At 48.0% G+C, this 27,587-nt stretch overlaps 1 protein-coding gene across 1 annotated transcript; it reads right to left on the minus strand.

Moving 5' to 3' along the window:
- Positions 1–1,223: 1,223 nt before the first annotated feature.
- Positions 1,224–27,215, minus strand: ARHGEF5 (Rho guanine nucleotide exchange factor 5). Its single transcript, XM_057732737.1, has 15 exons — positions 27,078–27,215; positions 17,695–20,842; positions 17,052–17,109; positions 16,574–16,638; positions 16,112–16,365; positions 10,011–10,171; positions 9,334–9,486; positions 8,900–9,029; positions 8,612–8,686; positions 8,114–8,203; positions 6,835–6,992; positions 6,081–6,242; positions 4,424–4,494; positions 2,709–2,813; positions 1,224–1,988 (listed from the first exon to the last, which is right to left on the minus strand). The coding sequence occupies exons 2-15, from the start codon at positions 20,828–20,830 to the stop codon at positions 1,831–1,833; spliced, it is 4,776 nt and encodes a 1,591-aa protein (XP_057588720.1). The 5' UTR covers positions 20,831–20,842; positions 27,078–27,215; the 3' UTR covers positions 1,224–1,830.
- Positions 27,216–27,587: the final 372 nt, after the last annotated feature.

Consider the following 27,587-nt stretch of genomic DNA (forward strand, 5'->3'; position numbering starts at 1 on the left):
TGCTCAGAAAGTCTTAGCAACTTCAAGCAAAAAAGCAGTCATTCAACTAAAAACATTTGTTTTTACATGTGTATCATTCAGAAGTTGATATTTTACCTCTCTGGGAAAGTAAGGGAGAGTTTGCCTGGAAAATGTAAGGTTGGAAATAGCTCTATTTGAGCCATACGGTCAGTTCAAATACTGGTGTGATTTGGATTATAACTACTGTTATTGCTATTAAGAAGAATCAGTTGTTGATTTACATATAATACATACATATTAATATCTCACATGTTAATAATAAAAAGCTAGCTTTATGAAAAGAGTGAAAAATCTCAATGGAACTTCTCTAAATTCATCCCTATTTTAGATTTTTCTAGCAGTGTCAGCCTGTTTAGGATAAATTAATATTAACCCAAACTTAATTACTATAAATGATAACTTTTCTAAAGATTAAGCAAGTTAACTTACATTTGAGGATGGACTGAAAACAAAATGTGTTAACAGAAGTGATACTATCACGTCGTATCATGGTTAATTGGGTAGAGGACAAAATGTATAGTACTATTCTTACCTTTGTACAAAGCTGCAATGCAATTCTACTTTTGAGGCTCCCTAAAGATAAAGCAGAGTGGTAGAATGTCCAGGGAAGAACCACAATGAACCCACTTAAAAGATGACTGTACCTCTGCTATATGAGGGCTCGATATGAGAAAAAAAAAAGTAAAGGCTGATGCTCTTCAACTGAGGAAGGCAGTCTGAAGGGAGATAGAGAATCATATATTGTAGAGTCTGGAGGCTACTTGGTTCGATCCTGCATTTTACATCTAAGGAAACTGAGATGTGGACAAGCTGCATTGTGGCCATGCGGTAACTGGCGTTTAGGTCTCGTGACTTGGATTCTCGGACTCTTTCCTAGAATCTAGGATTCTAGGATTCTACACCACGCTGCTTCTCACAAACAGGATGAAACAGTGGTGATGATACCTTCACAGCAACTCAAGTCAAAATATAAAATCATGAATGGTCTGAGTAGGGTTTCCAAATCCACCAAAACTAGCTTAGACCTTAGCTTGTGGGTTCAGTAAAAGAGAAGGTTTGAATGGGGTTTTTATCACCTATCAACTCATTTGCATTCCTTACACAATCTCTGAGGCCATAACAAACAGAAAAACTGCCCAAACTCTCAGCCTAGGCACCACCTACATCAAACAGCCTTAATCCTCATGGGATTCCATGTTTTGAACCTTGTCCAGTGCTCAGAAGTCTGGAGAGAAAACACTCGGAGAAGTGCCAAATTTATTAGAGTGAGAGAGTATCACCCTCACATAGCCACCGATAGATCCCAGAGGTGCAGGCACTGACCTTGCCCCGATAATTATGGGATATCTCTAGGGTTGGAAGATACCTCAAAAGGTCACCAGGTTGACTCTCCCAAATGATGTGTTCACCCCCTTTAAACATCTCTCTCCAGTGGGCTGAGGTCAGATTCTCTTTAACGCACGGCCGTGATGGAAACTCTGGTCCCTGGAATTTGTACTCCGGAAGCAGAGAACGTTTAAGTACTGCAGGGTAGTAGAAGTAAAGTTCCTTGGCTTAGGCCCCATTCATCCCTTTTTCTATGAGAAAAGGTTTCCAGAGTCCAGTGCAAAGTCCCTCAAAATTCCCCCACCAAGCACAAAGCACACACAAAAAAGGAGGCCTGGGACTAGCAACTGGCAGCTTGGTGTGGTCCTTGGGTTTCAGAAGGTCTAGTTCTGATGCACAGAAGGCCTCTGTTGCTGGGTTCTGGGGCCAGCCCTGTCCGGGAACATCTTGTTCTTAAGTTCAGGGGATTCCTCCCAGAACGAACTAGGTCTGCTGTTCCACCAGCTGTAGTTTGGCAGTCTTGACTCGGTGGGCTTCCTTCAGGTTCCGTGCTCGGACCTCTGGGTTGGAAATGAACTCCACTTGTTGTATAGGGAACCAGCCTTGCTCCCAATCGGAGAGTCTCACGCCCTCCAGCCAGCCTACGGGCACAGGGTACGTGGGAAGAAGAATTACCTGGAAAAGACTCACAATAATTTCCCCGGGACCTCCTTCCCAGAAACTTTTCTGAATCGTAAGGTTAAAGGGACTGGAGATCCCCCGGCATGGGAGAGCCTCCAGCCTCCCCGTGTGCTCACTCTGGCTGCTGTAGGTCTGGCACAGTCCACAGCTGCCTACCTCTGAACCTTCTCCACTATTATGGATTGAATTGTATTCCGCCCAAATATATGCTGAAGTTCTAAGCCCAAGTAACTCACAATGTGGTCTAGTTTGGGAATAGGGTTGTTGCAGATGTTATTAGTAGAGTTAAGATGAGGTCATACTTGAGTAAAGTGTGTCATTAATCCAATATAATTGGTATCTTTATAAAAAGAGGGAAATTGGACACAAACACACACACACACAGAAGGAAGAGACAGAGCTTGGAGTGATGCTGCCACAAGCCAAGGAACACTTGGGTTCACCAGAAGCTGGAAGAAGCAAGGAAGGACCTTCCCCTGGAGTCTTCAGATGGAGCACCGCCCTGCCAACACTTTGATTTTGGACTTCTAGCCTCCAGAACCTTGAGAGAATGCATTTCTCTTGTTTTAAGCCACCCAACTTGTGGTACTTAGTTAAAGCAGCCCTAGGAAATGAAGACATCCACCCACAGTATCCCACCCTCAGTACCCAGCCTGCTCCTCGTGGGTTCTCCCTCTTACCATCGCTGCTTTGCTGAGTCACCATCACCACATCTGCCTTCTCTAGCGCCAACTCGTCATTCTCTCGGGGCTTGTAGGCACGAAGGCACTGTACTTGTGGGGAGTCTTTGGAAGAGAAGAGCATGAGAGAGGTTAGGAAAGGCAGGGGACTAGAACATGAGGAAGGAATTACAGGGGGAGCTTGGGAGGACTCAGGAGAGAAAAAGTTTGGGCTGTTGAAAGTTGCACACAAGAAAGACAATTGGAAAAGCCTTCAGCTTCTACCAGGGAACAAAATGGATAATAAGGAAATAGAAATGCCAGAACTGAAATGAATCAAAAATTCTATTTCTCTAGTGAAGATGAATTGAGAAATAGGTTGTGACCACATGTTAGTGACTCATTATTACAAATAATTGAGATTCTGCTAAAGACCCATCTTCCTGCTGAAACCTCCCCTGATTCTTCAGTCCTCAGTGGATTCCAAACTCCTTTAAAATTGTCTGTGACAAACCATTTCTCTTTTACCTAATTGTTTCGTGTTTGTGTTCTGCCTCTCCAGCTACATTGTAAACTCTGAGTCTGTGACTCATTCTTCATTCTCGTCATGGTATACGATGTGGGACTAGAAGAGACTTATCCAGTGCGATTCCAGGTATGATCTAAGTAAGGCACTGTACGCCCTTTAACTTCAGTTTCCTCATCTATAAATGACTGAGTTGATCGACATGACTCAAGGAAATTCTGGAATTCTTGTATTTCTATATCTTTGTGAACTAGGGGAAATGTCCATAGTTTTGAAGCTCCAAATAAGAAGCCCCAGAGTATGCCTGACCCACAGCCTTCTATGTTACATGGGTTTATGGCTCTTGCTGCTTTACCGCACTGCACTGGTTCTCTTAGGAAATAAACAGAACACTGCATTGGTATCTGGACTTGTATTTCCAAAGCTCATCCAAACCTGCCATTCACAAGATCACAGTGAAGGAGGAAGAATTATCTTGCCTTCCTTACCTACTGGGGAACTGAAGCCCAGCAGATGGATTGTACCCTGAACAGAACTCTGTTTACAGCCTGGTTCTCCTACTTCCTTTTCCAAAGTTCCTTGTATTTGTTTGTTCTTTTGAGGCACTAAAGGCTCAGTGTTCCTTTGAATTCAGTTCTTCTCCGGATACGAATTAGAGAATCCTTGCTGGAGCACAACTGTGGGGCATTTATGAGACCGAGAAGTCCAGACTTAGCACGAATGCAGACACTTCCTAACGTGTGTGCCCGTAGCTGCCTGCGGGTGTCTGGAAGCCTGGGGTAGAGGCAGTGTCTCAGGTCATCCTGTACAGGAGGGGGTGTGGTCAGGACAAACCTACTGTGTTACTATCTTCCCCAACCCCCACTCCAGATGGACTTTCTCCCTGTTTCCCCAAGACCTTCAAGTCAGTAAAATCTAGGCAAAAGAATAGCAGGATGGATCTAAAGGGACAAATATTTAAAAAGAGCAAACTATTGCCCAAGGCAAGGAGTGTATGGGGTGCGGGGGAGGCACTGCCATGGTGAGGAGCAGTTTTAAGCAGATGCATCTCAGGTGTTTAAGTTCCAGTGACCAGCCCTCCACTCTGAAATTGTGGACAAAAGCAATAAATGGAAGCCGCCCAGAGTTACTACCCAGCCTGCTAAACTCCTGCATCTAAAGGAGACTTCTGACCCCACCATTTTTCTCTTTCTCGTAGACCTTCGCTCACCATAACACTCCAGAAGGTCCAACTCCTCTCTTGGCATGGACAAGGCTGAGATCCAGCGAAGCTTTTCACTTCTGAGAAAACAAAGCAGGGTCACTGCTTCAACTGCAGCTTTGGGGGGTATAGGGCAGGGCTGATGAGGAGGTAGGGAAAGGACCGTGGCAAAGACTTGTCTAGTTCAAAAAGCTGTCTAGTTCAATGACATCCAGGACAAAAGTCAATGGGGCTCCACTTGGATGGAAATTTGACAGGATCGTGAACTACATGTTCATGTGTCTTGTCACCCTTTATCTTTCCCCTTCTCTTTCCAAACGTATCCTCTTAATGACGCCGCGTATCTTTCAAGGAGGGGCATAAAGTCAACTGTCAGTGATGCACATGCAGCTTTTCCATTTTGGGAAGTGTACTAAGCAAGATGTTCAGCTCAGCTGAGGTTCCCTCTATCACTCTGTGTTCTTCTTGACACTTCTGCCCACCTTTCTTCAATCAAATATCAGAGATGAAATTTATTCTGTAATCATAATTAGATCAGGGAGATATGCCTACTATTGTTTTGGTCATGTAATAGAATCCAAGCCTAATTTTGTAATTACCTGAAGGTCTTTGTATTATCTTAGCCTCTGCTTCCAAACATGCTGGGGTCATTGAGAGCTGACACTATTACTGTTTCAGCAAAGCACTAGGCAAAGAACGTGCGTCTGCACCTGATTACTTGACTTGGGTGATACTGTGCACCTGTACCGGCCCCTCATAGTGAGGACAGGCATTATGGATCCTACCCTGAAGGGTCCTCCAATGGGGCAAAACTGCAGGGTCTACAATAGGAGGATCCTCAGACCATTAGGGATCATGTCAAACATCTTAGAGAGGATGTTTCTTATACCTTTTGTAACAGCAGTAATAGCTACAACTGTTCATTATGGTAGGCACTGTGTACCAGATTTTGTAAGTATGATTATTATTTTAAATGTTCGTTTGTTTGCTGTTTATTTACCTTAGCTGTGGCATGCGGGTTCTTTAGTTGCGGTATGTGGGGTCTTAGTTGCGGCATGTGGAATCTAGTTCCCTGACCAGGGATCAAACATGGGCCCCCTGCATTGGGAGCGTGGTGTCTTAACCACTGGACCACCAGGGAAGTCCTAGGTATTATTTTTCAATACTTTTCACGTTACATGTATGTGTGAATGTATTTTATTATTATTATTAAAAAGATAAGCAAATCAAAATTCTCAACACGTGGATTTCTGTTCAATAGAGGACTGGGTTGGAATGTGGGAGCAAAGAAAGCTAAAGGCACACCCCAGTGCCTCTTTTTCATGTCTAATTCACACATATGCCTGCCAGCCTTGGGCACTGAGGAATTTCTGGCTTCTACACTTTCAATTGTGGATGTCGGTAATCCAATTACACAGCCTTTGTCCTTCTTAGCATAATAGATAGTGACAGAGACTTTACACCCTCTCCCACCCCCAGTCCCTTGTAGGTCATCTATTAGTTCTAGGAGTTTGGGTTTAGGATTCTCTACGGGTGCTCTCTGGTCCAGAATGGACTAAATAGTGCGGTGGCTGTTTTCTGGACACATTTTCTGCCCTGGTCCCACTTCCTTGCCAGGCTGTCCTCCCTTCCTTCCCTCCAGCTCCCCTGCCCAGCCCCATCTCACTGAGTCTCTGTGCGGAAGAGGAACTCGGCCTGGGAGCCCTGTGCGTTGTGCCGCAGGAAGAGTCGAAAGAGGTTTTTGTGAGGTCCATGCAGCTTCATTTCACACTTTTCCCCTCGGACGGAGGAGAAGGGAGCGTGATCAAATACGAGGAATCGGCTGCCCCTGCAAGATACAAGGCTTTTCAGCCTGACTCCGGAGTTGTCATGCTTCATCCACCCTCATATCTGTACAGCTCAGAATCCCTGTCCTTAGCATCTACATAAAACCATAAGATGGTGTCAACTTGCTCCTGGGAGAGGTTTGTCAATGGCTTGGCAAACCACATATCCAATGTAAGAGATGCTTTACCACTTTAAAGAGCTGAAGAAACAGCTAATATAAAGTTTCTGAGGCCCTCAGGACGAAAGAGTGAGAATCTGGAACTGGTGAAGTATCTCTAGGCTAGTAGGCTGAGCCCAGCCCAAAGAAAGCACAAATAGACGGATCTGAATATGTGATGGGCTACTTTGCTGCATTTTGCCCTGTGCCTATAACAAGGTACAGGTTCTCCAGCGATCTCGGGATATAATTCAGTGGGATCCTCTTTTTTGCTTTGGGCCTTTTTCCTCTTCTCTAGGCTATGACTAGACTTCATGGGGGGAGCCACTGAGAAGGGTTCCTCTAGAGGAACATGACCCTTCTCTGTCCCTTCTCTGTCCCTCCTGCCTCATCCCATCTCCCCCTTGTGCTCTGGCCTCCCGGTCCTGTCACTGACTCTCGGGGTCGAGACAGCAGCAGACAGTCATTGAAGAGATGCAGGTGCACTGGGCGTGTGTTCAGCTTCCTCCGCAGCCCTGGGGAGATGCTGAACTCCAGGGCTGTCAGCTCCCCGCTCTTCACCAGCCAGCGTGACTGTGAAATGAGTGGGAATATCTACAGGGCAGGCGAGAGAAAGAAGACAATGTTACAGACAGGACCAGCAGGAGGCTTTCTCCCAGGCCTGCCCCCCTCACCACGCCTCTTCCCCATAAGTCCCACCCCTGACAATCATCCCTCTCACAGCTTCCTTCTTGCTCATAACCCATCCACGTAAACTCTGTTTCTCTTGGAACTAAGTACCAATGTCTGCTGCTGCGTGGCTCCCATGCCCTCAGCTCAGGCAAATGGAAGGTGCCTACGGTCCAGCCCAGGAGAGAGAAAGCTCGGCCCTAGAAGCCGGAACTGAAGAAGAGATGGGAGAACCCCACTGGGGCATGTGAACAAACAAAGCAGAGAACAGGATGATGTGTCTCTTAGAAGTTAAAAGTTGAGGGTGGTTCTCACATCTGTCCTTTCTTTGATTATAACCAGAGACATGAGAGGAGCAGTCAGAATCAGATGTGAGAATGAGAATAAAGAGAACTGAGTGGGGTCTACCTAGAGCTGGAGTTTGGGTAATGATAAGGGTATTGGACAATGATTACTATGTAGATAAGGGATTTTCCCTCTCTTCTTGGGAGGTAAGGATGGTATCTGTTCTGAGCTGAAATTTGAATGTGGAATGTCTATTTTAAATTTGTATTTGGATGAGAGATTTTGGCTCCGTATTTGGATTCAATGTTATATTGCTTTAGTTAGACTAGACGGAGATGTGATAAAATATTGAATAATTCAAGTACCAAAAATACATCTTTATAAAGCTTACATTGATAAGTTCTCTCTCATCTGCCGAGTTTCCAAAGGCACTCTCTCCCCTTCAGGTAACCACTGTCCTTTATTTCTTATGTATCTTTCCAGAGTTTATGTATACACAAGCAAACGCATATACAGATTTTTATCCTACTGTTTCACCAAGACTACTATAATACACATAGTGCTGCATCTTCCCTTTGTCACTTAACAATATATCACGGAGACTGAAGTAGGCACTTGGGTGTCCCAGAAATAGAGCAGAATAGGAGGTGTGCAGAAATGAGCTTAGAGACAGGGATACTATGAGCGAGATGTTTCTGTGTTAGAAGGTGACCTGTAAGATTTGCTTTCAGGCTGGGTGGGGACCCAAGGGACTAACTTACTTTGCACTCAAACTCAATCTTCTGGCTCAGGTAGATCAGCTCCTCCGTGCGTCGCATTCTCTGCACGTTGTTATTGCAGTCTCGGATCAGCTGGGTGTTCAGCAGGGCGAGGAGAGAGGAAGAGAACTCTGTTAGAGGCTCTGGCCTTGCGTCCCCTGCAAGAAATCTGGAAACTGGTTGTGATAGCTTTAGTCTTCCCACCAGCCTGGAATTGAGCAAAGACAGCAAGACGCTGAAGTTCCAGGACTATGGTGTACTTCTTGGGCTGCGTGAAAGTAAGATTTAATCTGGGGATGGTGGTAGGAGAGCACAGTCCCTTGGCATGGAGTGTCCTTGAGGCTGTGGGGTGTGACTGCTTGGAGGTTTGGTGGGTGCAGTGAGATAGCTGAGCAATCCCATTCCCAGGGGCCTGTGCCTTCTGGAGTCATGGGCCAGGGCAGGGGAAGAGTTCTCTGTGAAGGACGATCAGGGGGTCCACGTAGGGGTGGGGCTGCCTACCTTCTCCAGGGCGTGGTGTGCCTTCGTGGCCTCTGCTTCCTCTGAGGAACCAGGTTGTGATCTCTTCAGGATGTTCTATAGAACAAACCGCAGGTGGGAGCCCGATGGGAAGAAGGGGTGGGCAGACAGGAAGAGGTGATTGAGGGTGGGTGAACGAGAAGTTGGGGAACAACGCTGTCGGGGCAAACATTTCTGAGACAGGAGGGTGGGGGCGGTGGTGTGGAGAGTGGCGGAAGAACGGAGAGTCTTTGGATGAAGGGGCAAGGGCTGGGGTGGCAACTGTACTACCTGGAGCAGCAGTTTGAGACGGGTGATGCGCTGGAAGGGCAGGATCAGAAAGGACTTGAGGGAAAGGCGCTGGCAGATGGGGTCGCTCTCCAGCTTCTCCAAGACCTCTCGGAAACTGCTGTTGCTATTCCTGTGGGGGCAGGAGCCTCAGGTGAGGAGGGACTGGGGAGTATTGAGGGACACAGTGGAGGCATGGGGAGTTGGGGATCAGTGGAATGTTCTTTCCTGTTGGGAAAGAACGGTGGGATCCGATGCACAGGAGTCCCAGATGTGATGGCTGAGGGTGTCTGGTCTGGAAGACGGATGGGGCTTGAGATCACAGAGCAGACACAAGAACGTGTGCTCTCGGGGTAGCACCCTGGGCTGGGTATTGGGGGTCTGGTGCAAGGTCACTGCAGGGCCCACGTGGGGACTGAATGGGGATCAGGTCTCACAGCAGGCTTTGGAAGGTGCGTTCCTGGTAGGTCTGGTTGGTGACATAAGGCAGGTAGACCCGGCGGAAGTTGGGGGCATGGTTCAGGACCACATCACACACTTGGAAGGTGAAGATGTTGCTCTCAAAGTTCTCTTCCAGGTCTGAAAGGAACCTGTACAGAATTAAAACAAGTCTCATGAGACTTGTGGGTCTCAAGTGAGGAGTGGGCTAACCCCTGCTACAGCTTGAGCTTGTAACTTCTCTCCATTAGTCAATAACTTCTATTGACTGTCCTCAGTTCTGTGCCCCTTGCCATGCACTAGAGTTCTCTCCAAGGCTGCCATTAGTTCGCCCCTGATTTAACTTTCTGGTCCTAATATCGCATTTCTTGTTCTTCTTTTCATCCTGATCTGGTTTTCTGATCTTCAGATGTTTCCCATCTCATCTCCAATGCTGTGCATGCCCACAGCACACCCAAAACCTCAACTCAGGAAGCATTTTTCATTCATTTATCCATTAATGTTCCCATCTGCCCGTACATTTTTTCCTTTCTTTGCTCTCTCTCCCCCCATAGCCACTGGGAATCATGGAGGGAGCAATGAGAAGGTTCTGAAAAACGGAAAAGCAAATGGGAGGTTTACAGATTGAAGACAGTGAGGCTGAGTGAGCAGTATTTGGGAGGAGGGGGAAGCTCACATGGTGCTGACGTCACGCACATCCTGTAAACGAGAGAAGAGCCATTGATGCTCCTGGTTGGAAAGGGTGGCCCGGAGTTGCTCTGAATGCTGGAAATGGTCCACAGCTATATGTAGACTGCGCAGGTAGGAGGCCTCTGACACAATCAGCTCAAATTTGGCCTATGAGGTTAGGGACGAGGAAGACTAATTAAAAACATTTATGGAATCCCTGGCATATGTCAGCCACTGTGTAATATTTTAGAGGTAGAGCAGTTAACAAGACAGACCCTTTCAGAGCTCAGTCAATACCAGAACCCCACCTGATATCAGGGAGGAGAGAGAAAGAACCTTTGCAGCTGAGCGAAAAAGATGTGCAAACCCCCAAAGGTGGAAGAGAAAAAGATGCTTTCAAGAAACTCAGATAAATTGAGTACCCTTGGAACTAAGTGTACCAAAGTAGCAGCAGGAGATGAAGCTGGAGAAGCAAACAGAGAGGAGGTCTGGAGGATTATGTAAAGAAAGTAAAATAGCTTAGCCGTAAGACAATGGGGAAATGAAAAGAGGCTTTATGTGGGGACTAACTTGATCTAATTTGGTTTCATAAAGATATTTCTGAGCACAGTATGGAGAAAAGATTAGAAGGGGCAAGAGAGACATGTTAGGAAACCATCATGGTAATTTCAGAGGACAGATGAAATCTAAATAGCCATGAAGATGGGGAGAGGTAAGCCCATTTCATAATTATATAGGAGGGAGATTTGGAAGGGCTTCATTATTTGCTGGAAATAGGGGCTGAGAGAACAGGAAGAGGCACATGAAAAGCTGCTCAACATCACTAATTATTAGAGAAATGCAAATCAAAACTACAATGAAGTATCACCTCACACCAGTTAGAATGGGCATCAGCAGAAAATCTACAAACAGTAAACACTGGAGAGGGTGTAAAGAAAAGGGAACCCTCCTGCACTGTTGGTGGGAATGTAAATTGATACAGCTATTATGGAGAACAGTATGGAGGTTCCTTGCAAAACTAAAAACAGAGTTACCATATGACCCAGCAATCCCACTACTGGGTATATACCCAGAGAAAACCATAGTTCAAAAAGACACATGCACTCCAATGTTCACTGCAGCACTATTTACAATAGCCAGGTCATGGAAGCAACCTAAATGTCCATCAACAGATGAATAGATAAAAAAGATGTGGTACATATATTCAATGGAACATTACTCAGCTGTAAAAAGGAACGAAATTGGGACATTTGTAGAGACACGGAAAGACCTAGAGACTGTCATACAGAGTGAAGTGAGTCAGAAAAACAAATATCATATATTAACACATATATGCGGAATATAGAAAAATGGTACAAATCAACTGGTTTGCAAGGCAGAAATAGAGACACAGATGCAGAGAACAAACATATGGACACCAAGTGGGGAAAGCTGGGGGGACAGGGGGGTGGGTTGGGGTGGGATGAATTGGGAGATTGAGATTGCCATATATACATTACTAATAAGAAAAAAAAATGAAATTGTACACTTTAAATATATACAGTTTATTGTATGTCAACTATATCTCAATAAAAGTTCTTAAAAAAAAAGAAAGAAAGAAAGAACAGGAAGAGTCACAGCTAATGCCTCAGTTTTTGAGTTTGGTAACTGGGTGAATGATAGAGTTCCTTACTGAACTAGAGAACTTTGGGAGAGGAGCACATTCAGGGGATGAAGGTAATCTGAGGTTTGAGGAGCAATGGAAGGAAGCAGGATATTTGAGAAGGAAATGGTGCAATTGTGGTTTAATGGAAATAGCCCAATTATTGGAAAGTTTCAGCAGGAGGCACAGTGACTCACAGCCCTGTTCTCTAGCTGGCCTGGTCATACTCTTCATCCAAGCATGCAGCTTCAAGACAGATGCATGGACAGGAAAGAGAAAGAACACACACACACCTTGGTGATGACGTGGATAACTAATGACATGGCTGGAGGACACTCACAGACAACACTGAACCAGGACCCTGAAGGTTCATTTGTGTCCTGGCTCTAACATTCGCTGACTATGTGACTTTGGGTGGCTCATCAAAACTCTCTGAACCTCAGTTCTCTTGTCTGTGTTTGTGACCCCCTCCTCACAAAGAGGTTGTGACAATCAAAAGAAACAGAGTCAGTGAAAGTACTTTTGTCCCAGAAGTGCTAATTCAGGAAAAGAACATATGTGTATAAGCATAGAGGTTTTTTTTTTTTCCTCAGAAACATGAGACCAGGGCTGGCCCAGAAGCCCTGGTGGACTTCCTTGAATTTTAGAGTTGCTGAAAGAGAGCTAGGGTTTATATCATCTGCCCATTGTTTGGTTCAGACATACAGGCAGATGAGTGATTTTCTCAATATCTTCCATATGCTTTAAAAGTTGAGGTCAGCACAAGGTCCCCAAGTCTGAGCTTCAAAAAAACCTAAAAAAATGTATACCTGTTTGGCTTGGTAAAAGCACTGTTTATCCATAAGTTCTTCTGGCCAAAATTTTACTCCTTCCCACTTCTGAAAGGGAGAGAGTATGGCACTAATATGTTTCAAACTATGTACCAGACACCATGCTAAAAGCTAAGTATGTGTTCTTTTCTTTAAATTGCACAGCAACCCTGAAAATTACACATTATTATCGTTGGTTTTTAGATGAGGAAACTGAGATTTAGCGAAGTTATATACCTTGTTTAAGGTTACAGAGCTAGTAAATGGTGAATCCAGAATTCAAACCCAGGTCAGCCTGATTTGAAATTAAAGTAGTAAATGTTTTGTATATAGTGTTAGGAAATGTTCTAATCTCATAATTTTACATGTAGCTGTCCAGTTTTCCCAGCACCACTTATGAAGAGACTATCTTTTCTCCATTGTATATTCTTTCCTCCTTTATCACAGATTAATGGACCATAAGTGTGTGGGTTTATTTCTGGCCTCTCTACTCTGTTACATTGATCTATGTGCCTGTTTTTGTGCCAGTACAATACTGTTTTGATTACTGTAACTTTGTAGTATAGTCTGAAATCAGGGAGCATGATACTTCCAGCTTTGTTCTTTTTTCTCAAGATTCCTTTACAATTTGAGGTCATTTGTGGTTCTGTATAAATTTTAGGGTTATTTGTTCTAGTTCTGTGAAAAATGTAATGGGTATTTTGACAGGGATTGCATTAAGTATCAATTCAAAATGCATTAAATGCCTAAATATAAGACCAGAAACCATAAAACTCCTCAAAAACATAGGCAGAACACTCTTGACATAAATTGTAGCAGCATTTTTTAAGATCTGTCTCCTAAGGCAACATAAATAAAAGCAAAAATAAACAAATGGGACCTAATTAAACTTAAAAGCTTTTGCACAGCAAAGGAAATCACTGACAAACAAAAAGACAACCTATTGCAAATGATATGACCGATAATGGTTTAATAGCCAAAGTACATAAACAGCTCATAAAACCCAACATCAAAAACACAAACAACCTGATTAAAAAATGGATGGAAGACCTGAATAGACATTTTTCCAAAGAAGAGCTACACAGAGCAAACAGGCATATGAAAAAAATGCTCAACTTTGCTAATCATGAGAGAAATGGAAATCAAAACTATAAGATATCACCTCACACCTGTCAAAATGACTATCATCAAAAGGACAAATAACAAATGTTGAAAGGATGTGGAGAAAGAAAACAGAACCCTAGTGCACTGTTGGTGGGATTGTAAATTGGTGTAGCCACTATGGAAAACAGTATAGTGGTTCCGCAAAAAGCTAAAAATAGAAATACCATATGATTCAGGAATTCCACCCCTGGGTATATATCAAGAAAATGAAAACACTAATTTGAAAAGATTCATGCATCCCAATGTTTATACCAGCATTATTTATAAGAGGCAAGATACTGAAGCAAACTAAGGGTCCATCAACAGATGAATGGATGAAGAAGATGTGGTATAAATACACAATAGAATATTACTTGGCCATAAAAAACAATGAAATTATGCCATTTCCAATAACATGGATGGAGCTAGAGAGTATTATGCTTAGTGAAATAAGTCAGAAAGAGAAAAACAAATATTCCATGTTATCACTCATATGTGGAATCTAAAAATAAAACAAACAAATGTATATAACTAAACAGAAACAGACTCGCAGATATGAGAACAAACTAAGATCACCAGCAGGGACAGAGGGGAGGGGAGGGGCAAGATAGGGATGTGGGATTAAGAGGTACAAACTGCTGTGTATAAAATAAATAAGCAACAAGGATATATTGTACAGCACAAGGAAGTATAGGCATTCTTTGATAATGACTTTAAATAAAAACTCATATAAAAATATTGAACCACTATGTTGTACATCTGAAACTAATATAATACTGTAAATCAACTATATTTCAGTAAAAAAAAGCGGTAAACATTTTTTGATTGATTACTATCTACTAGGAACTTCTCTTTTTTAAAGTATTTTTTAATTGAAGTATAGTTGATTTACAATGTTTCAAGTGTACAAGAGGGTGATTCAGTTATACATGTATACATACATGCATGTACATATACACATATATACATATATGTACACATACACATATATGTATATCCTTCTACAGATTCTTTTCCATTATAGGTTATTATAAGATATTGAATACAGTTCCCTGTGCTATACAGTAGGTCCTTGTTTATCTATTTTATAGATAGTAGTATGTATCTGTTAATCCCAAGCTCCTAGTTCATCCCCTCTCTCAGTAACCATGACTTTGTTTTCTATGTCTGTGAGTCTATTTGTATACACGTACCACATCTTCTTTAGCCATTCATGTGTTGATGGACATTTACGTTGCCTCCACGTCTTGTCTATTATAAATAGTGCTGCTAGGAACAGGAACTTATCTTTTTTTGATTCTCCCTGTAATTCTTTGCAACCCAGTTTTACAAATGAGGAAACAGAAATTTAGAAAGATCAAGGAGTTTGGCCAAAGTTAAATAGCTAGCAAATATTAAAGTGGGCTTCACATCCAGGTCATTTAAGCCAGAACCTAAATACTTAAACATTGTTCCATAATGCTTTCCATTGTGCCACATTGTCTTCCCAGGAAGAAAGGTTTGGACCCATATTTTAGATTGATTATTAAGATAAGCTCTTCATGTAAAACATATTAATGGTAGTAATTTAATAACATCAGACCAACAGTCTTTACTATAGTCTTGCTATTGGAAGTAAGGACCAAGCAGAGACTGATGGTCATTCAAATGTCTCTATGAGGACTTCCCTGGTGGTACAGTGGTTAAGAACCCACCTGCTAATGTAGGGTACATGGGTTTGCGCCCTGGTCTGGGAAAAGTCCACATGCCGCGGAGCAACTAAGCCTGTGCATCACAGCAACTGAGCCTGTGCTCTAGAGCCCATGAGCCATAACTACTGAGCCCACACGCTGCAACTACTGAAGCTCACGTGCCTGGAGACAGTGCTTCGCAACAAGAAAAGCCACCTCAATGAGAAGGCCGCGCACTGCAATGAAGAGTAGCCCCTGCTCGCCACAACTAGAGAAAGCTCACACACAGCAACAAAGACCCACCACAGCCAAAAATAAACAAATAAAAATCTAAAAAAACAAAACAAAAACAAACAAACAAAAAGCCTCTATGAGACCAATGAACCACAGGACAGCTGCAAGGGACACTCTTCACGGGACCCAACAAAGAGCCCCTGCATGCACCTTGGTTGAGGAGGAACACTTTAGCGTAGACTGAAACCCTGGTTGAAGAGGGAAATTTTAGTCTAGCCTGAAGCTAGACTAACTAGATTCACTCCACACTCCTCCCAGGAAATTCAGGGGCACGGTCCCTTTGTATGAGCTCAAACCAATAACAGGGAGGAGTACATGGCCGACGGCATGAGGAGGTAGAGCGGAGGAACAGTGGTGACATTTAGAAAGCAACTCGATGGGGATGACCCGTTGTCATGTTGTGCACGTGTGTGTGGTGAGCGTAGGGCCAGCCCGTGCGTGGTGGTGGTGGCGGTGGTGGTGGTGAGCAGGAGATGAGGACGAGGGCAGGTGAGACTCTGCCCTCCCTCCTGCAGCCCCTGCCCCTGCCCCGGCCAGCCCTGCTGGGTACCTCCTGGAGTTTCTGGTCCTGGTGGGTCATGGAGAGCAGCACGGTGCTGTTGCGCACCACGGGGATTTCCTGCCAGAGCGAGCCGCTGGAGGCCATGGAGAGGCGACGCAGGTAGGACTCCGAGGACACCAGGGTCTTTCGGGGCTGCCGGGGGGAGGCGGGCCCTGGTGGCTCTGTCAGGTTGTCTAGCCGCTGCTGGCTCTGAATCTCCTTGTTCAGAAACACATCACTGTACTCCTGGTAAAGCAGCTGAGCTACAGGGGTGAAGAAGCGTGGGAGAGGGAGAATTAGGGAGAAGGGGATTTGAGGCACAGACACAGAAGCCACCGAGCTGCTTCTGGCTCTCTCAGCATCCCTCTCTCCTTACAGATATCACCGCCCCACTGCTGATAGCCACGGACCCCTCTCCAGCCTTGGGCAGACCAGCCGTGAGGGTCCACAGTCCTGTTTCAAGGTACTCACAGGAGTTGATGAGCTTGGAGCACCGTCTTGAAAAGCCTCCCATCACCTCCTTTGGCTTTTTCTCCCTGTGGAGTAAAGAAGGGCTCCGTGGTGCTTGCTGGCCATCAGACACGGAGAAGCCCCAGGTGACTATAGATAAGAAAGTCTCTAACCACTGAACCGTCAGGGCCAAAGCCCCTGGAGAGGCAAGTTATAGCCTGATCCAATTTTGGGTAGTTCGAAGCTTTTTTGGATGTCTTGGTGAACTTTTACGAGGGGTTTAGCTCATGGACAAAGGGCCTGGGGGATGGGAGAACAAAGGGACTCAGATGACAGAACCAGGTAGACAGATCTCCTACCCTGGAATCCTGGTGTCTGTCTCTTTCCCTCCCTACCCCTAGAAAAGACAGGCTCCCAGAATCTTTGTCGACTAATGAAAATCTCAGTATCCTAAGAAAAAAGAGTACAACTGTATCCATTAGGAGAGAGGGTGACTCACCGAAAAACAATGGCATCTGAAAGGCCAGGGGATTTTTCTATGGCTGGACCTCTTGTGTCTGAAAAGGGAAATGGGTGAAATAACTGAGATCTCAGAGGGGGCATTCAGAGAGTCAAAGAACGTAAGACCTAGGGTGGGAGGTGTAGGCATCTGGCGGGGTGAGGTAGGTAAAAGGGCTCAACTGGGAATCTGTGAGAGAGGGAAGTGCTAAAGTCTAAAGCATTTGAAAACACCAGTACCAGGTCTGCCCCCACACCTCATGTCAGAATGTGAACTGGACAAGTAGAAGATGCCTTCTCTTCTACTGGAAGGACATCAAGTAGGTGTTTGTAACTGGAAAGTAGTGGCAGGTGGGGTGGGGGGCGGTGAGGTTCAGAACAACCTTGGGAAAAAGAGATACACAATAAAAGCACACCGTGGTTGGGTGATGGAAGGGGATGGAGGGGAATGAGAAGAAAGAGGATCATTGTGAACTCAGAGAGGCTCTCAAGGACTTTCCTCTGTGTTGGGGTTGGGTATGTGGCTGAGTGAAGCCAGCAGGGGGACCAGCAGGAGCCTTGGGGACAGAAGATGGGTGGGGAGGGAAGAGCGGAGAGAGCTTGGTCTGACACAAGCATCACTGTGGTCCTTGCTCCTCACTCACCTGAAGGGCCCTCGGGTAGGATGGAGGGTCTGCGCAGGCCCTGCCGGTGCCAGTCCTTTTGCTTACTCGACTCCTCTCTAAGGACCACCACCTGTCCACTGCTGCCCTCCGCTGGTCTCCCTGGGTCCCGTCTGTGGGGCCAGCTGGACGCCTTCTCCAGATGGGGATGGCTGTGTTTTTCTGGCTGCCTTGCTTGGCCTAGATCCAACCTCCTCAGGCCATTGGCTCCTTCCTCAGGGGCTGTTCTTCTCAAAGATCCTCTGGCAGTGACTTCAGACTCTTCTGAGAGCCCTGGTTCAGAGGTGGGCCCCTGGGCCTCCAGAGTCCAGGGGGTGGTTGGGGAAGAGGGACTTAGAAAGGCTGTCATGTTACTGAAGGCCATACCGGGGGGCACTTCACTCTTACTCCTACCGGTGGAAGCCAAGGAGTCTGCCGCCCTGCCCGTGGCTGGAGGCCAGGAGACGCGTCCCGCAACATGGGGTGCAGACACCGTCCACTCTTGACAAACTGGCCTGGTCCTGGCTTGACCCCCCGGGTTCATGAGTCCTCCCTGAGTGCTTCTGCTCCTCCCCCTGGACTTTGGGGGTAACGGGGGTGGTTCCGCAGGAGGATCCATGATAGGGACTGGGGGGAGAGGCTTGTAGATCCTCGAGTTACTCGAAGAGGAAACAGGAGGATGGTGGGGCTGGGGGGAATCGGGAGTGGGGGGTAATGGCTTGTTGTATCTCTGCCTGGGAGAGAAAGAGGTCTGAGTATGGTGGGAGGAGTCCGGGGTGGAGGGCAGAGGGCGGTGCTGCCTTGCCACAAGGGGGTCAGGAACTTGGGGCGGTGGGCCTTTGGGGGGGCCATGTAGCCCCGAACCGAGGGCCAGTGGCGGAGGATGGCTGTACCGCTTCAGCGTGGGGACCGTGGCAGGGACGTGGCCATCTCTCTCCACCGTAGAGGAGTGGACGCACCTCTTCTCTGGGGGAGGTGGGGGCGGAGGTTCATGGATCCGCGTATCTACGGAGACGGGGGGTGGGGACGAGCCACAGGCAGGAGACCCCGGGGCAAAGGCTGCGTGATGCGCCGAGCCCCACGGCTGACTGCTGTGGGGGCCGCCGGGCCTTGCTGGATTTGATGTGAGTTCTTGAGAGTCCTGCCCTGGACTGGGGAGTGAACGTGAGGATTCCGGGATGATGGTGCCGTCCCTTCCGCTCTTCCTGCTCCTTCTTGGGATCACAGAGCCATAGATGGCAGGTTTGGGGGGCCTCTGGGGCAGCTCTGAGTGGGAGAAGGAAAGTGATAGTCCCGCCAGGTCCGGAGTGGGCTCTGTCCCGTGAGAGCCCGGGAAGGAGTTGCTCCTCAGATGTTGGATTGTCCCTGTGCGGTGGCCTGGAAGACCCTGCGGGCTGGCCCAGCCTGCCGAGGGGAAGCCGTGGAGGGCAGCTGGGGGGCTCTCAGAAGCCCCACAAAGAGATGGGCTGTCGGTCGGTCGAGGGGCTCTGGAGGTTTCTGGAGAACGTGCGGCCACAGAGGGCTCCCTCCCGGGAAAGACAACCGGGGGGCTGGCGGATGGTGAGGCAGTCATGCCGAGGGAGGCCTCAGGAGGCCTGGGAGGGGCTGACGGTGGTGTCCTTGGAGGAGGCGCAGACGCACTGGCAGGGACCCCCTCAGTCCCCCGGCTGGGTACGGTCTCCTTCCCCGGCTCAGAGCCCTCTTGCTGGTTGGACTGGGCTGTGTCTTGGTGGGGCGACTCCTCGGCAGGAAAGGAACGAGGTAAAGAAGTGGGCTGGAGGGGCCGTCCTATGGGCTCCTGTGTAGGAGTCAGAGCTCCATGGGACAGTTCCTCAGCCCTAGGCTCTGTCTGAGTCCCGGGCATCCTGGTTGTGGGATAACAGGCATCTGGGAGCAAGTCCCGGGGAGAAGAGACCTCAGGGGCCACCAGAGGCAGTGTGGCAGGACCGTCACGCTCCCCTCCTCCTTCTGTACACCTCTCTTCTCCGCCTCCTGCTGGGCTGTTCCCATCCCCACTCCGCGGCTTCTCCTGGCTTGACCCCACCTCCTCTTCCTGCCCCTCTACTGGCACCACTTTCCCCTGTAGATCCCGATCCTCTTGCTTTCCAGTTACTTTCACTGATTTCCCCGCTAAGCTTTGATTCTCCTCGTACTGGGCATCCACCTTACTCTCCTCGGGCCCCGTCAACTCCCCGCTCTTCTGCTCCCCTTGTTCTAGATGCCCGTGGGCCTGAGTCCTCCGGTCCCCCTCACCAAAACTCAGACCTCCCAATTCCCCACTGTGGCCCTCACTTTCTCCTTGTTCTGCAAGCATCACATCATCTTGAACCTGCTGCTGTTCCTGTCTCTGTTCCTCCTCTGCACTGATAACCCGCTCTCCCATCTGCTCCTGCTCCCCTGACAGCCCATCAGAACAAACATCCTCCCCGCGGGGTCCCTCCCCCTGAGGTCCCTCTTCCTCTTGTCCCTGTTCCTCCAGCTCCTCGGCCTCCTGGAGACATATGGGCGCGTCCCCCCCTGGACTTTCCTGCCTGGCAGGTCCACGTTCCGAGTCCTGTGGCTGGTTGGTCTCTGCAGGGTGCTCTTCACAGGAGGGCCCACATCCAGTCTGGGCAGAGGTGTCTGGGGACGTTTCCTCCTCCTCTTCTGCTTGTCCAATTTCTAACATCAAAGAAGTGACTTCTGGTCTAAATTCCACCTCCATGCTACCCAGTTCACTGGATACTGAGGCCGTGCCTAGATATTCGCCCTGGTCGGGGCAGGCCCGGAGCTCCAGGGCAGCTGGCGTCCTTGCCCGTGTGCCTGCCAGGCTCTGGGGCCCCGCCTCCTGGTGCTCCGCAGTGTCACAGGCCTCAGCTATCAGGTTTTCCTGGTTGGAATCCGCATCAGCAGAGGCCTCGTTGGGGAAAGAGGTCATGCTCTCAGCTGCACTGTCACTCACATCCCTCACATGCCTCTGCCGGGTCTCCAAGAGTGTGTGTCCCCCTGCGCACTGGTAGGATGGGTCCTCACCCTCTTCAGCTTCAGGCTCCAAGGCAGGGGTCTGGCTGCTTCTCACGGGAGGGGCCGGGATAACAGTGCATTCCGCTCCGGCAGGGATGGGAGTCGAAGCTCCGGGTTGGGGCTCCCCGGCCTCCATCAGGGCTGAACCCTAAAGAGGAATAAGAGACAAAGTTTCTATCCCCTCTCCTGCTTTTCTTTATCAGAAGGACAGACCATAAGGAGCAAGCGTGGGATATTTCTTTGGTTCCATTTACTGTCATCCTCTGAGACAAAAAGTACTTCACAAAATAAGCAACAGCCTCTATACAACTTCTCATTGATTTGTTCATTTAATAAATATTTACTAGGTCACCCTTTCACGTGTGGGACATTCAGTAGCAAACGAGGCATAAAAAGACTCTGTGCTCATGGAGCCTGCAGTCTTGTGGGGGAGACAGATGATAAACAAATGAGAGCACAAGACCGTTGTCAAAGAGCACCCAGCGTTACCAGTGGTCATTACCCTCTAGATTGTATTATGTCATAGTGTCTCCCTGTCTCCTCTCTGGACACTGAGAGTGACTCAGTCCCGTGTAACTCCCCGACACTGTGAGTGACACACCCTAGGTCTAATCGCCCAGAGAAGCAGATCTGGAGGGGGATCATCCTCCACCTAAGCTGTTGAGGGGATTAAAACAGGTCTGGCCATTACAGCCAGTGTCTGAGATGCTACAGCATCGTGTAATCTCCTTTATAGAGGGTCTGGATTTCACTCATCTTATTTTCCACAGTGTCTAGCAGAGCCTGTAGCAAATTAACAAAACAATTGTTTTTCAATTATAGAGGCAGCTGTTGCAAAGCGGAATGATAGACTTACTAGATGAGAACCGCAGTAGACACGATGGGTACCCACTTCCACCAGGCCCATCAAACTGTGTACCCCTCACTAGCTTACTCTCCCCTCCTCTCCACCAGCTGTGTGAACTCTTCTCATTACTGCCCACGATTTTGACCTTCCCACCTCTACTTTCCACTTTGCAAAGAATTTATAAACCAATGGAGAGGAATTGCTTTAGTTTCTTGCAATTCAGAGTGACCCACATTTCACTGCATCCATCCTTCCCCTCTGACAGGACAAGAGCATCCCTCCTCTCTAAGCACCATTTTCTTTCGCCTGCCTTCTTCAGGACCTGATGCTACAGAGTATCTCGTTCTCTCATGCCTTCACCTTCTCTGTTGGGCCCATCCCACCAGAATTTAAGCATGTTCATGTCTTTCTCTTCTATCCAATGTGTAAATGGAGTTCTTCACACCTGCTGTCTTCATATCCTCACATCTCGCCTACCTCCCACCAAGCTTCAATAGCACCACTCTGTTCCCCTCCCCCACAACCTTCAACTTGTTAACTCCAAACAAGACTCTGTGGATGCTTATTTTGGTGGTTCTTGCCAGCATTTGACACTACAGTGGATGCTAATTTGACATGAGAAATATCCCTTCTTGTTGTTTGTGAGACTACATTTTCCTGATGTAATCCCTGAAGTGCTCCCCAATCCTCTAACTGGGTTGCTGTGCTCCTCTTCGTAGCACTCTTCAACTAGAGTTCACTTTACTTCTCCTTTATAGCGTTTATACAATTATAATTATATAGCTATGTGTGTGTTTTGATTTATCATCTGCCTCAGACAACAGGTGTTAAGCTTCATAAGATCAAGAATATCTGTCTCGCTCAGTTGTCTATACCTCGCACAATACCTGGTCCATACTAAGTGCTCAGTAAATATTTTTCCATTACAGAATAAAATTCTGATTTCCCTCCTGGCCCACGTTCACCATATCTAATCAGTCACCAAGTCCTATGGACCCCACCTCCTAAATCTCCCTCACGTCTGTCCACCTTCTCCATCTCCACGGTAGAGCCCGGTCCATGCTGCTGCCCTCTCATACCCAGGCCACTGCACCTGGGGCACAGCTGGCCGCTGGCCTCCACACAGCTTCTCCCGCCCTATGTCCAAGGCATTCTCTCCCCAGCACCTGAGTGATCCTTAAAAGCCCCACTTCTAGTTAAAATTCTTGAGTAGTCTCCAACTGCCACCGGGATGAAACCCAAATACCCACTACGGGTCGTACGCCCTCCACAACCTGGCCTCTGCCTTCCTCTCCAGCAGCCTCATCACCTGTCAGCACCTGTCAGTTTTCAGTCCCTTCAGCTCACCTCCCTCTGTTACCTGTAGGCCTGCACATGTGCTGCTCCTCTACCTGGACTCCTATTCTCCCGCCCAGAGAACCCTTTACTTCTCACACTCTTACACTTGCAGTTACACATTTAGCATCTACTTTCTAGGTTAAACCATGAACTTCATGAGAGCTCAAACACTGCCATATTAACTGCCCAGTCCCCTCTGCCTGAAGCTTAGCTGGCCCTCCACAGACTCACTGCATGGATGAATGAAGGAAGAAGAACGCAGAGTTAAAAGTGTCCAACTTTTAGTTCTGTTTTTTTTTGTATCTTGATAATTTTAACACAATTGCAGAAATCACGTAGTTTATTTGAACATTCATCTTCTTATCTTTAGAAAGCGGATAATGTACTTACTTTCCAAGGACTTCTAATGAAGATTAAAATAAGACAATGTAAAAGATTTTAGAAGAGCATTGTTAACACTGATGGTAACAAATGTCTGGGATTGTAAGTATTGTGGGAGAGAGAGAGAGAGAGACAGAGAGATCGTAAGAGAGAAATACAGGATTTATGAGCTGGAAGGACTTTTAGAGACACATAGAAAATTTACCCTAATTTACAGATGAGGAAACCCAGTTCGGATAACCTAGACATTTGCTGAAGTTTCCTATGCAAATATAGAGGTGAACTCACACCAGGATCTCCTGACTTCAGTCTACCATGATCAACCAGAAGTTCAGCAACCAGAAGAAAGCTGGCTGGTCACTAGTCTAGAGAAGACCCTGGGGGCTCATAGAACTCACAGCTGCACATGGACCACCTGTCTGGTCTAGGCTTAAAGCAGAAACCCACTGCCCCAAATGCCTGCTGTTTTGCTGAGATATTGCACGTGTGTACACACTTGCATAAGCATACACACACACACACTAAACCACCCCTGCAGGTTCTATGCAGGAGAGCCTGACATCACCAAACAGGCATGTCCCTAGCCACCCTGCAGCTGTAGTATACGACAAGCTTCTGGTCACCTCACAGACACAGATACCATCTCTATGGGGTAAAGGGCTGTGTCTAACACAAGCCTACTCTGTAGAAGGACTTTTACATCCTTTCCCAGTTAATTGACACAGTGTGTGATTTGCCCCCTACATCCAGTCCTAAGTACAAAACACTGTAATCATTACAGATGATACTGTTGTGACGTGACCCTGTTCTGCAAACCACACGTGAAATAATATACTTACTCATCGTAAACACTTTCTGAAACTTGGCTCCCACTTTCCTACGGAGACCTTGTGATTAGACCTGTAGCTTCCCTTCACCAGCATGCATACTGTCCCAGCCCTACACTCACACACACTGTCATGTCCTCAAAACAAGCAGCCTCTAAGTACATAAGGGTATTTCTGCTATATGCGGGTTATATCTACAGACAGCATGCGCTGCATGGACATCTTCGGTTCCACTCTAGTGACACAAGGCATGTCTGTCCCCGGCAACCCCACTGACACTGTTTCTAACATTATCTTTACTCCTTTGGAAATACTGGTGGTCACTGACTCAGCCCCCATGTCCCTACACGTGGTCCTGTCCTAGAATCCTATGACAATCACGCATTACAAGTCTAGAATGTGACAAAGCTCAAGGAAATCTGTAAAACATGGCTTTACTCACATAAAAGAATCAGGAGAAAGATTTTTTTTGCACTTCCTATCATGTTAGAGTCACCTCCTCATCACCTTCTGCACTGGGGGTGAATAAGCATTTTTACCTGAGCACAGGCAAAGACAGAACACGGCACCATGGTGATCTGGCTTTCCTCCAGACCAGGGTCGTTTTTGCATCTGCTGCCCCTGTTCACATGTGACTTCAAGACAAAGCTCCACGTCCCCCCACTGACACAGTGTGTGACAGAACTCAACACCCCCCTCAGAGCCCCCAATACCTTAGCTCTTGTCCATTTCAAGTCACCAGACACGAATGTGTATTTCATAGATATTCCTCCTCCTCACACCCCACCCCCATCACGCTGCTTCTTCTTCAATCCAATGTCAAGTGCCATGTATACTTTTGAGGAACAGGCTTCCTGGATTTTCTAGCAGTGTCAGTTTCAAATATTCTGACATACCACAAATCACTGAAATACTCTTGAGATTAATCAATACTTCTGCATTTACACTGTGTTGCCTATATTCTATTTGAGGCAAATCAAAAGATATGTTCTCATTTTGATTTCAAAAATAAGATTACCACATAGATGGGTGCCTTTGTTCACTATATGACATTATTGCCCTCAATGCTACATAGACATCAAGATAAGAGTAGCTTTCTGGACCACTAAGTGCTAAGACCTGCGTTCTACCCATTTTAAGAAAGCCCCATCGTTCAAGTGAAAACTGTAATAAACACCTCTATCTATTCCCTAATGTCTGAAACCATCACATCATCCATCACCTTGTAGCCCCGATAAGGTTACACAGACCACCATCCGTGGCAATGCTGAAATAGACCCCACAAGCCCACCTGTGGCCCTGGTGCCATCCATACCGATGTGAGTGTGAGTGACCTGTCTGTGTCCTTAACATAGACACTGATGGTCACCTTGTTCTGGTCCACCTTGTAGACACTACAGGTGATCAGCTCCTGTTCACTCCACAGACATGGTGAGTGACTCACCCCTGTCTACACCAGATGTTGTAAATTATCTGTTTGGGTCTACACCACTTGAGTGACACTCGAGTAACACGGATCCTGTTCTTGTCCACACCACATGGTGACTGACCACTCCAGACACCATGAATGACATGTTCCTGTCTATTCCACAGACACTGTGCTTAACGTGGCCACAGGCAACCCCAGACAGACCGCGTTGTGGGCAGCCACACACTCCAGGGAACCCTCATCTACAAAGATTCTTGGCTATATTTAGAATCACTGTATCCTTTTGATAAGAGGGATTCCTTCCCCCACCTCCTGACTTCTCTTCCCCACCAGGACAATGACATATATGCCTCCTGCCAGAAAGTCTCACTCAGAATTGACACCCACATCCTTTCCCCTCCCCAGCCCCTCAAGGACCCCCTCAATGGACACAGCTCCAGTTTCAGGCCCACAGATTGGTTAACAAATGACCCCCATTTTGCCAGGGCCCAGGTGTAGATAAATCAGGAAGTCTGAACAAGAGGCCACATCGTGAGCTGTTTAGCCAAGAGCTGGCATTTCTGGAGTAGCCAAGGATGCAAGACCCAGGACTGCAGTGGGGGAGCCAATGGGGGAAGAAGCTAGAAAAGAAAGTCACCCTCCCTCCCTTGCCTGTTGGACACACCCTTCCCCCTCAATCTGACAAGAGTCCCGGCCAGAGTTCACTCCTCCGCAGACAGGAGGGTAAATCTGTCTTAGAAATCCCAGATCCAGGAAGGAGGGCAGGGGCTGAGATCCGAGAATCAAGTGGCACCGGGATGGGCTCTCTCAGGACAGTCTTGCTGGAGGGAGGCCATGAATGATGCTCCGTACTGGAGCTCAGAAGGGTGTTCTAGCACCCCCGCCCCCACGCCATCCCTGAACAGCTCTCTTCCCACTTCCCCAAGTTCTGAATGCAATGTTGTGATCCACGCGAAGCTCTGGAAGCCCTCGAATAGGCAAGGAAACAGGGTGGAGGGCCGGGCAGGGGCCGGTGTTTACAGGTTAAAGCACCTTGGCGAACAGGGAAGAGCTGTGTGCTCAGACAAACGCAGTCTGGGAACCCACGGGAAGATAAGGCAAGGAAGGCCCAGGCCTGGTTAAGAAAAAAACAGACAACAAAACACCTCCAGGGAGGGAGTACGTCCACAAAGGGAGTCTCAGTTACTCCTCATTATCGGGGTGAGCTTTCCCCAGGGCCTGCACTTTGAAGAAAGAGCCCCGATTACCGGCCCCGCGGAACATCTAGGGGCAGGGTGCCCATTTCCAAGGCGGGGAGCAGGCCGGAAGCGAATGCTTCCAGGCAGGAGCCTTTCCTGCAGCTTCGCTCCTCTTCCAGACCAAGGTGCTCGGGCCCCACACCCCGACCTCTGCCTGTGTGCCCAGCCCCCCCTTTCCCGAGCCTGCGCCCCCGGGACCCGACGGGGGGCTGGTCCCAAGGTGAAGGCCTAGATTCCGGGGCTTCCCGCCCCTCCCTGCCCTCCGCCGGGGCTCGACAGCCGCCCGCCCGGAGCCCGCGGCTGCGGGGGAGGAGGGCACCCACCTGGGCAGTGTCACATGCTGTCCGGGCCCAAGCGTCCCCTCGGGTCCCCGGCGCCGGCCGGCCGTCCCCAGCGCAGGCCCCGCCGCCCCGCCCGGCCGGGAGGGAGGGATCGGCTTCTCCTCGGAAGTTTCAGGTGAGGAAACCAGGGACACACCTTCCTGGGGGAGGGCCGGGGCCGGTCCCCGCCGCCGCCTCATTGGTGTGAAGGGAGCGCCCGCGTCAGAGCTGGGACGTGCCGGCCGCGCCGGCGGGGGAGCCCGGGGCCGGCGGGGCCGCGGCCGGCGGCGGGGGCGACCCGAGGGCGTGGGACCCGGAGCGCGGCGCGCGCGGCCCCTCCTGGGCCCGGCCGGCTCTCTCAGGCCTGCCTGGATGGCTCTTCTCCCCGGGGTTTCTTCAGGTCTCTCCCCGGGCCGCGGGGACCTGCTCTCTGCACATGTCCCTCTCTTGGCCAGCCCGGGTCTCTGAACGTCTGAGTTTCTGTGTTCGTCTATATTTGCATCTTTATCATCA

This window comes from Hippopotamus amphibius, chromosome 4 (assembly GCF_030028045.1).
Source record: "Hippopotamus amphibius kiboko isolate mHipAmp2 chromosome 4, mHipAmp2.hap2, whole genome shotgun sequence".
Classification (NCBI taxonomy): domain Eukaryota; kingdom Metazoa; phylum Chordata; class Mammalia; order Artiodactyla; family Hippopotamidae; genus Hippopotamus; species Hippopotamus amphibius.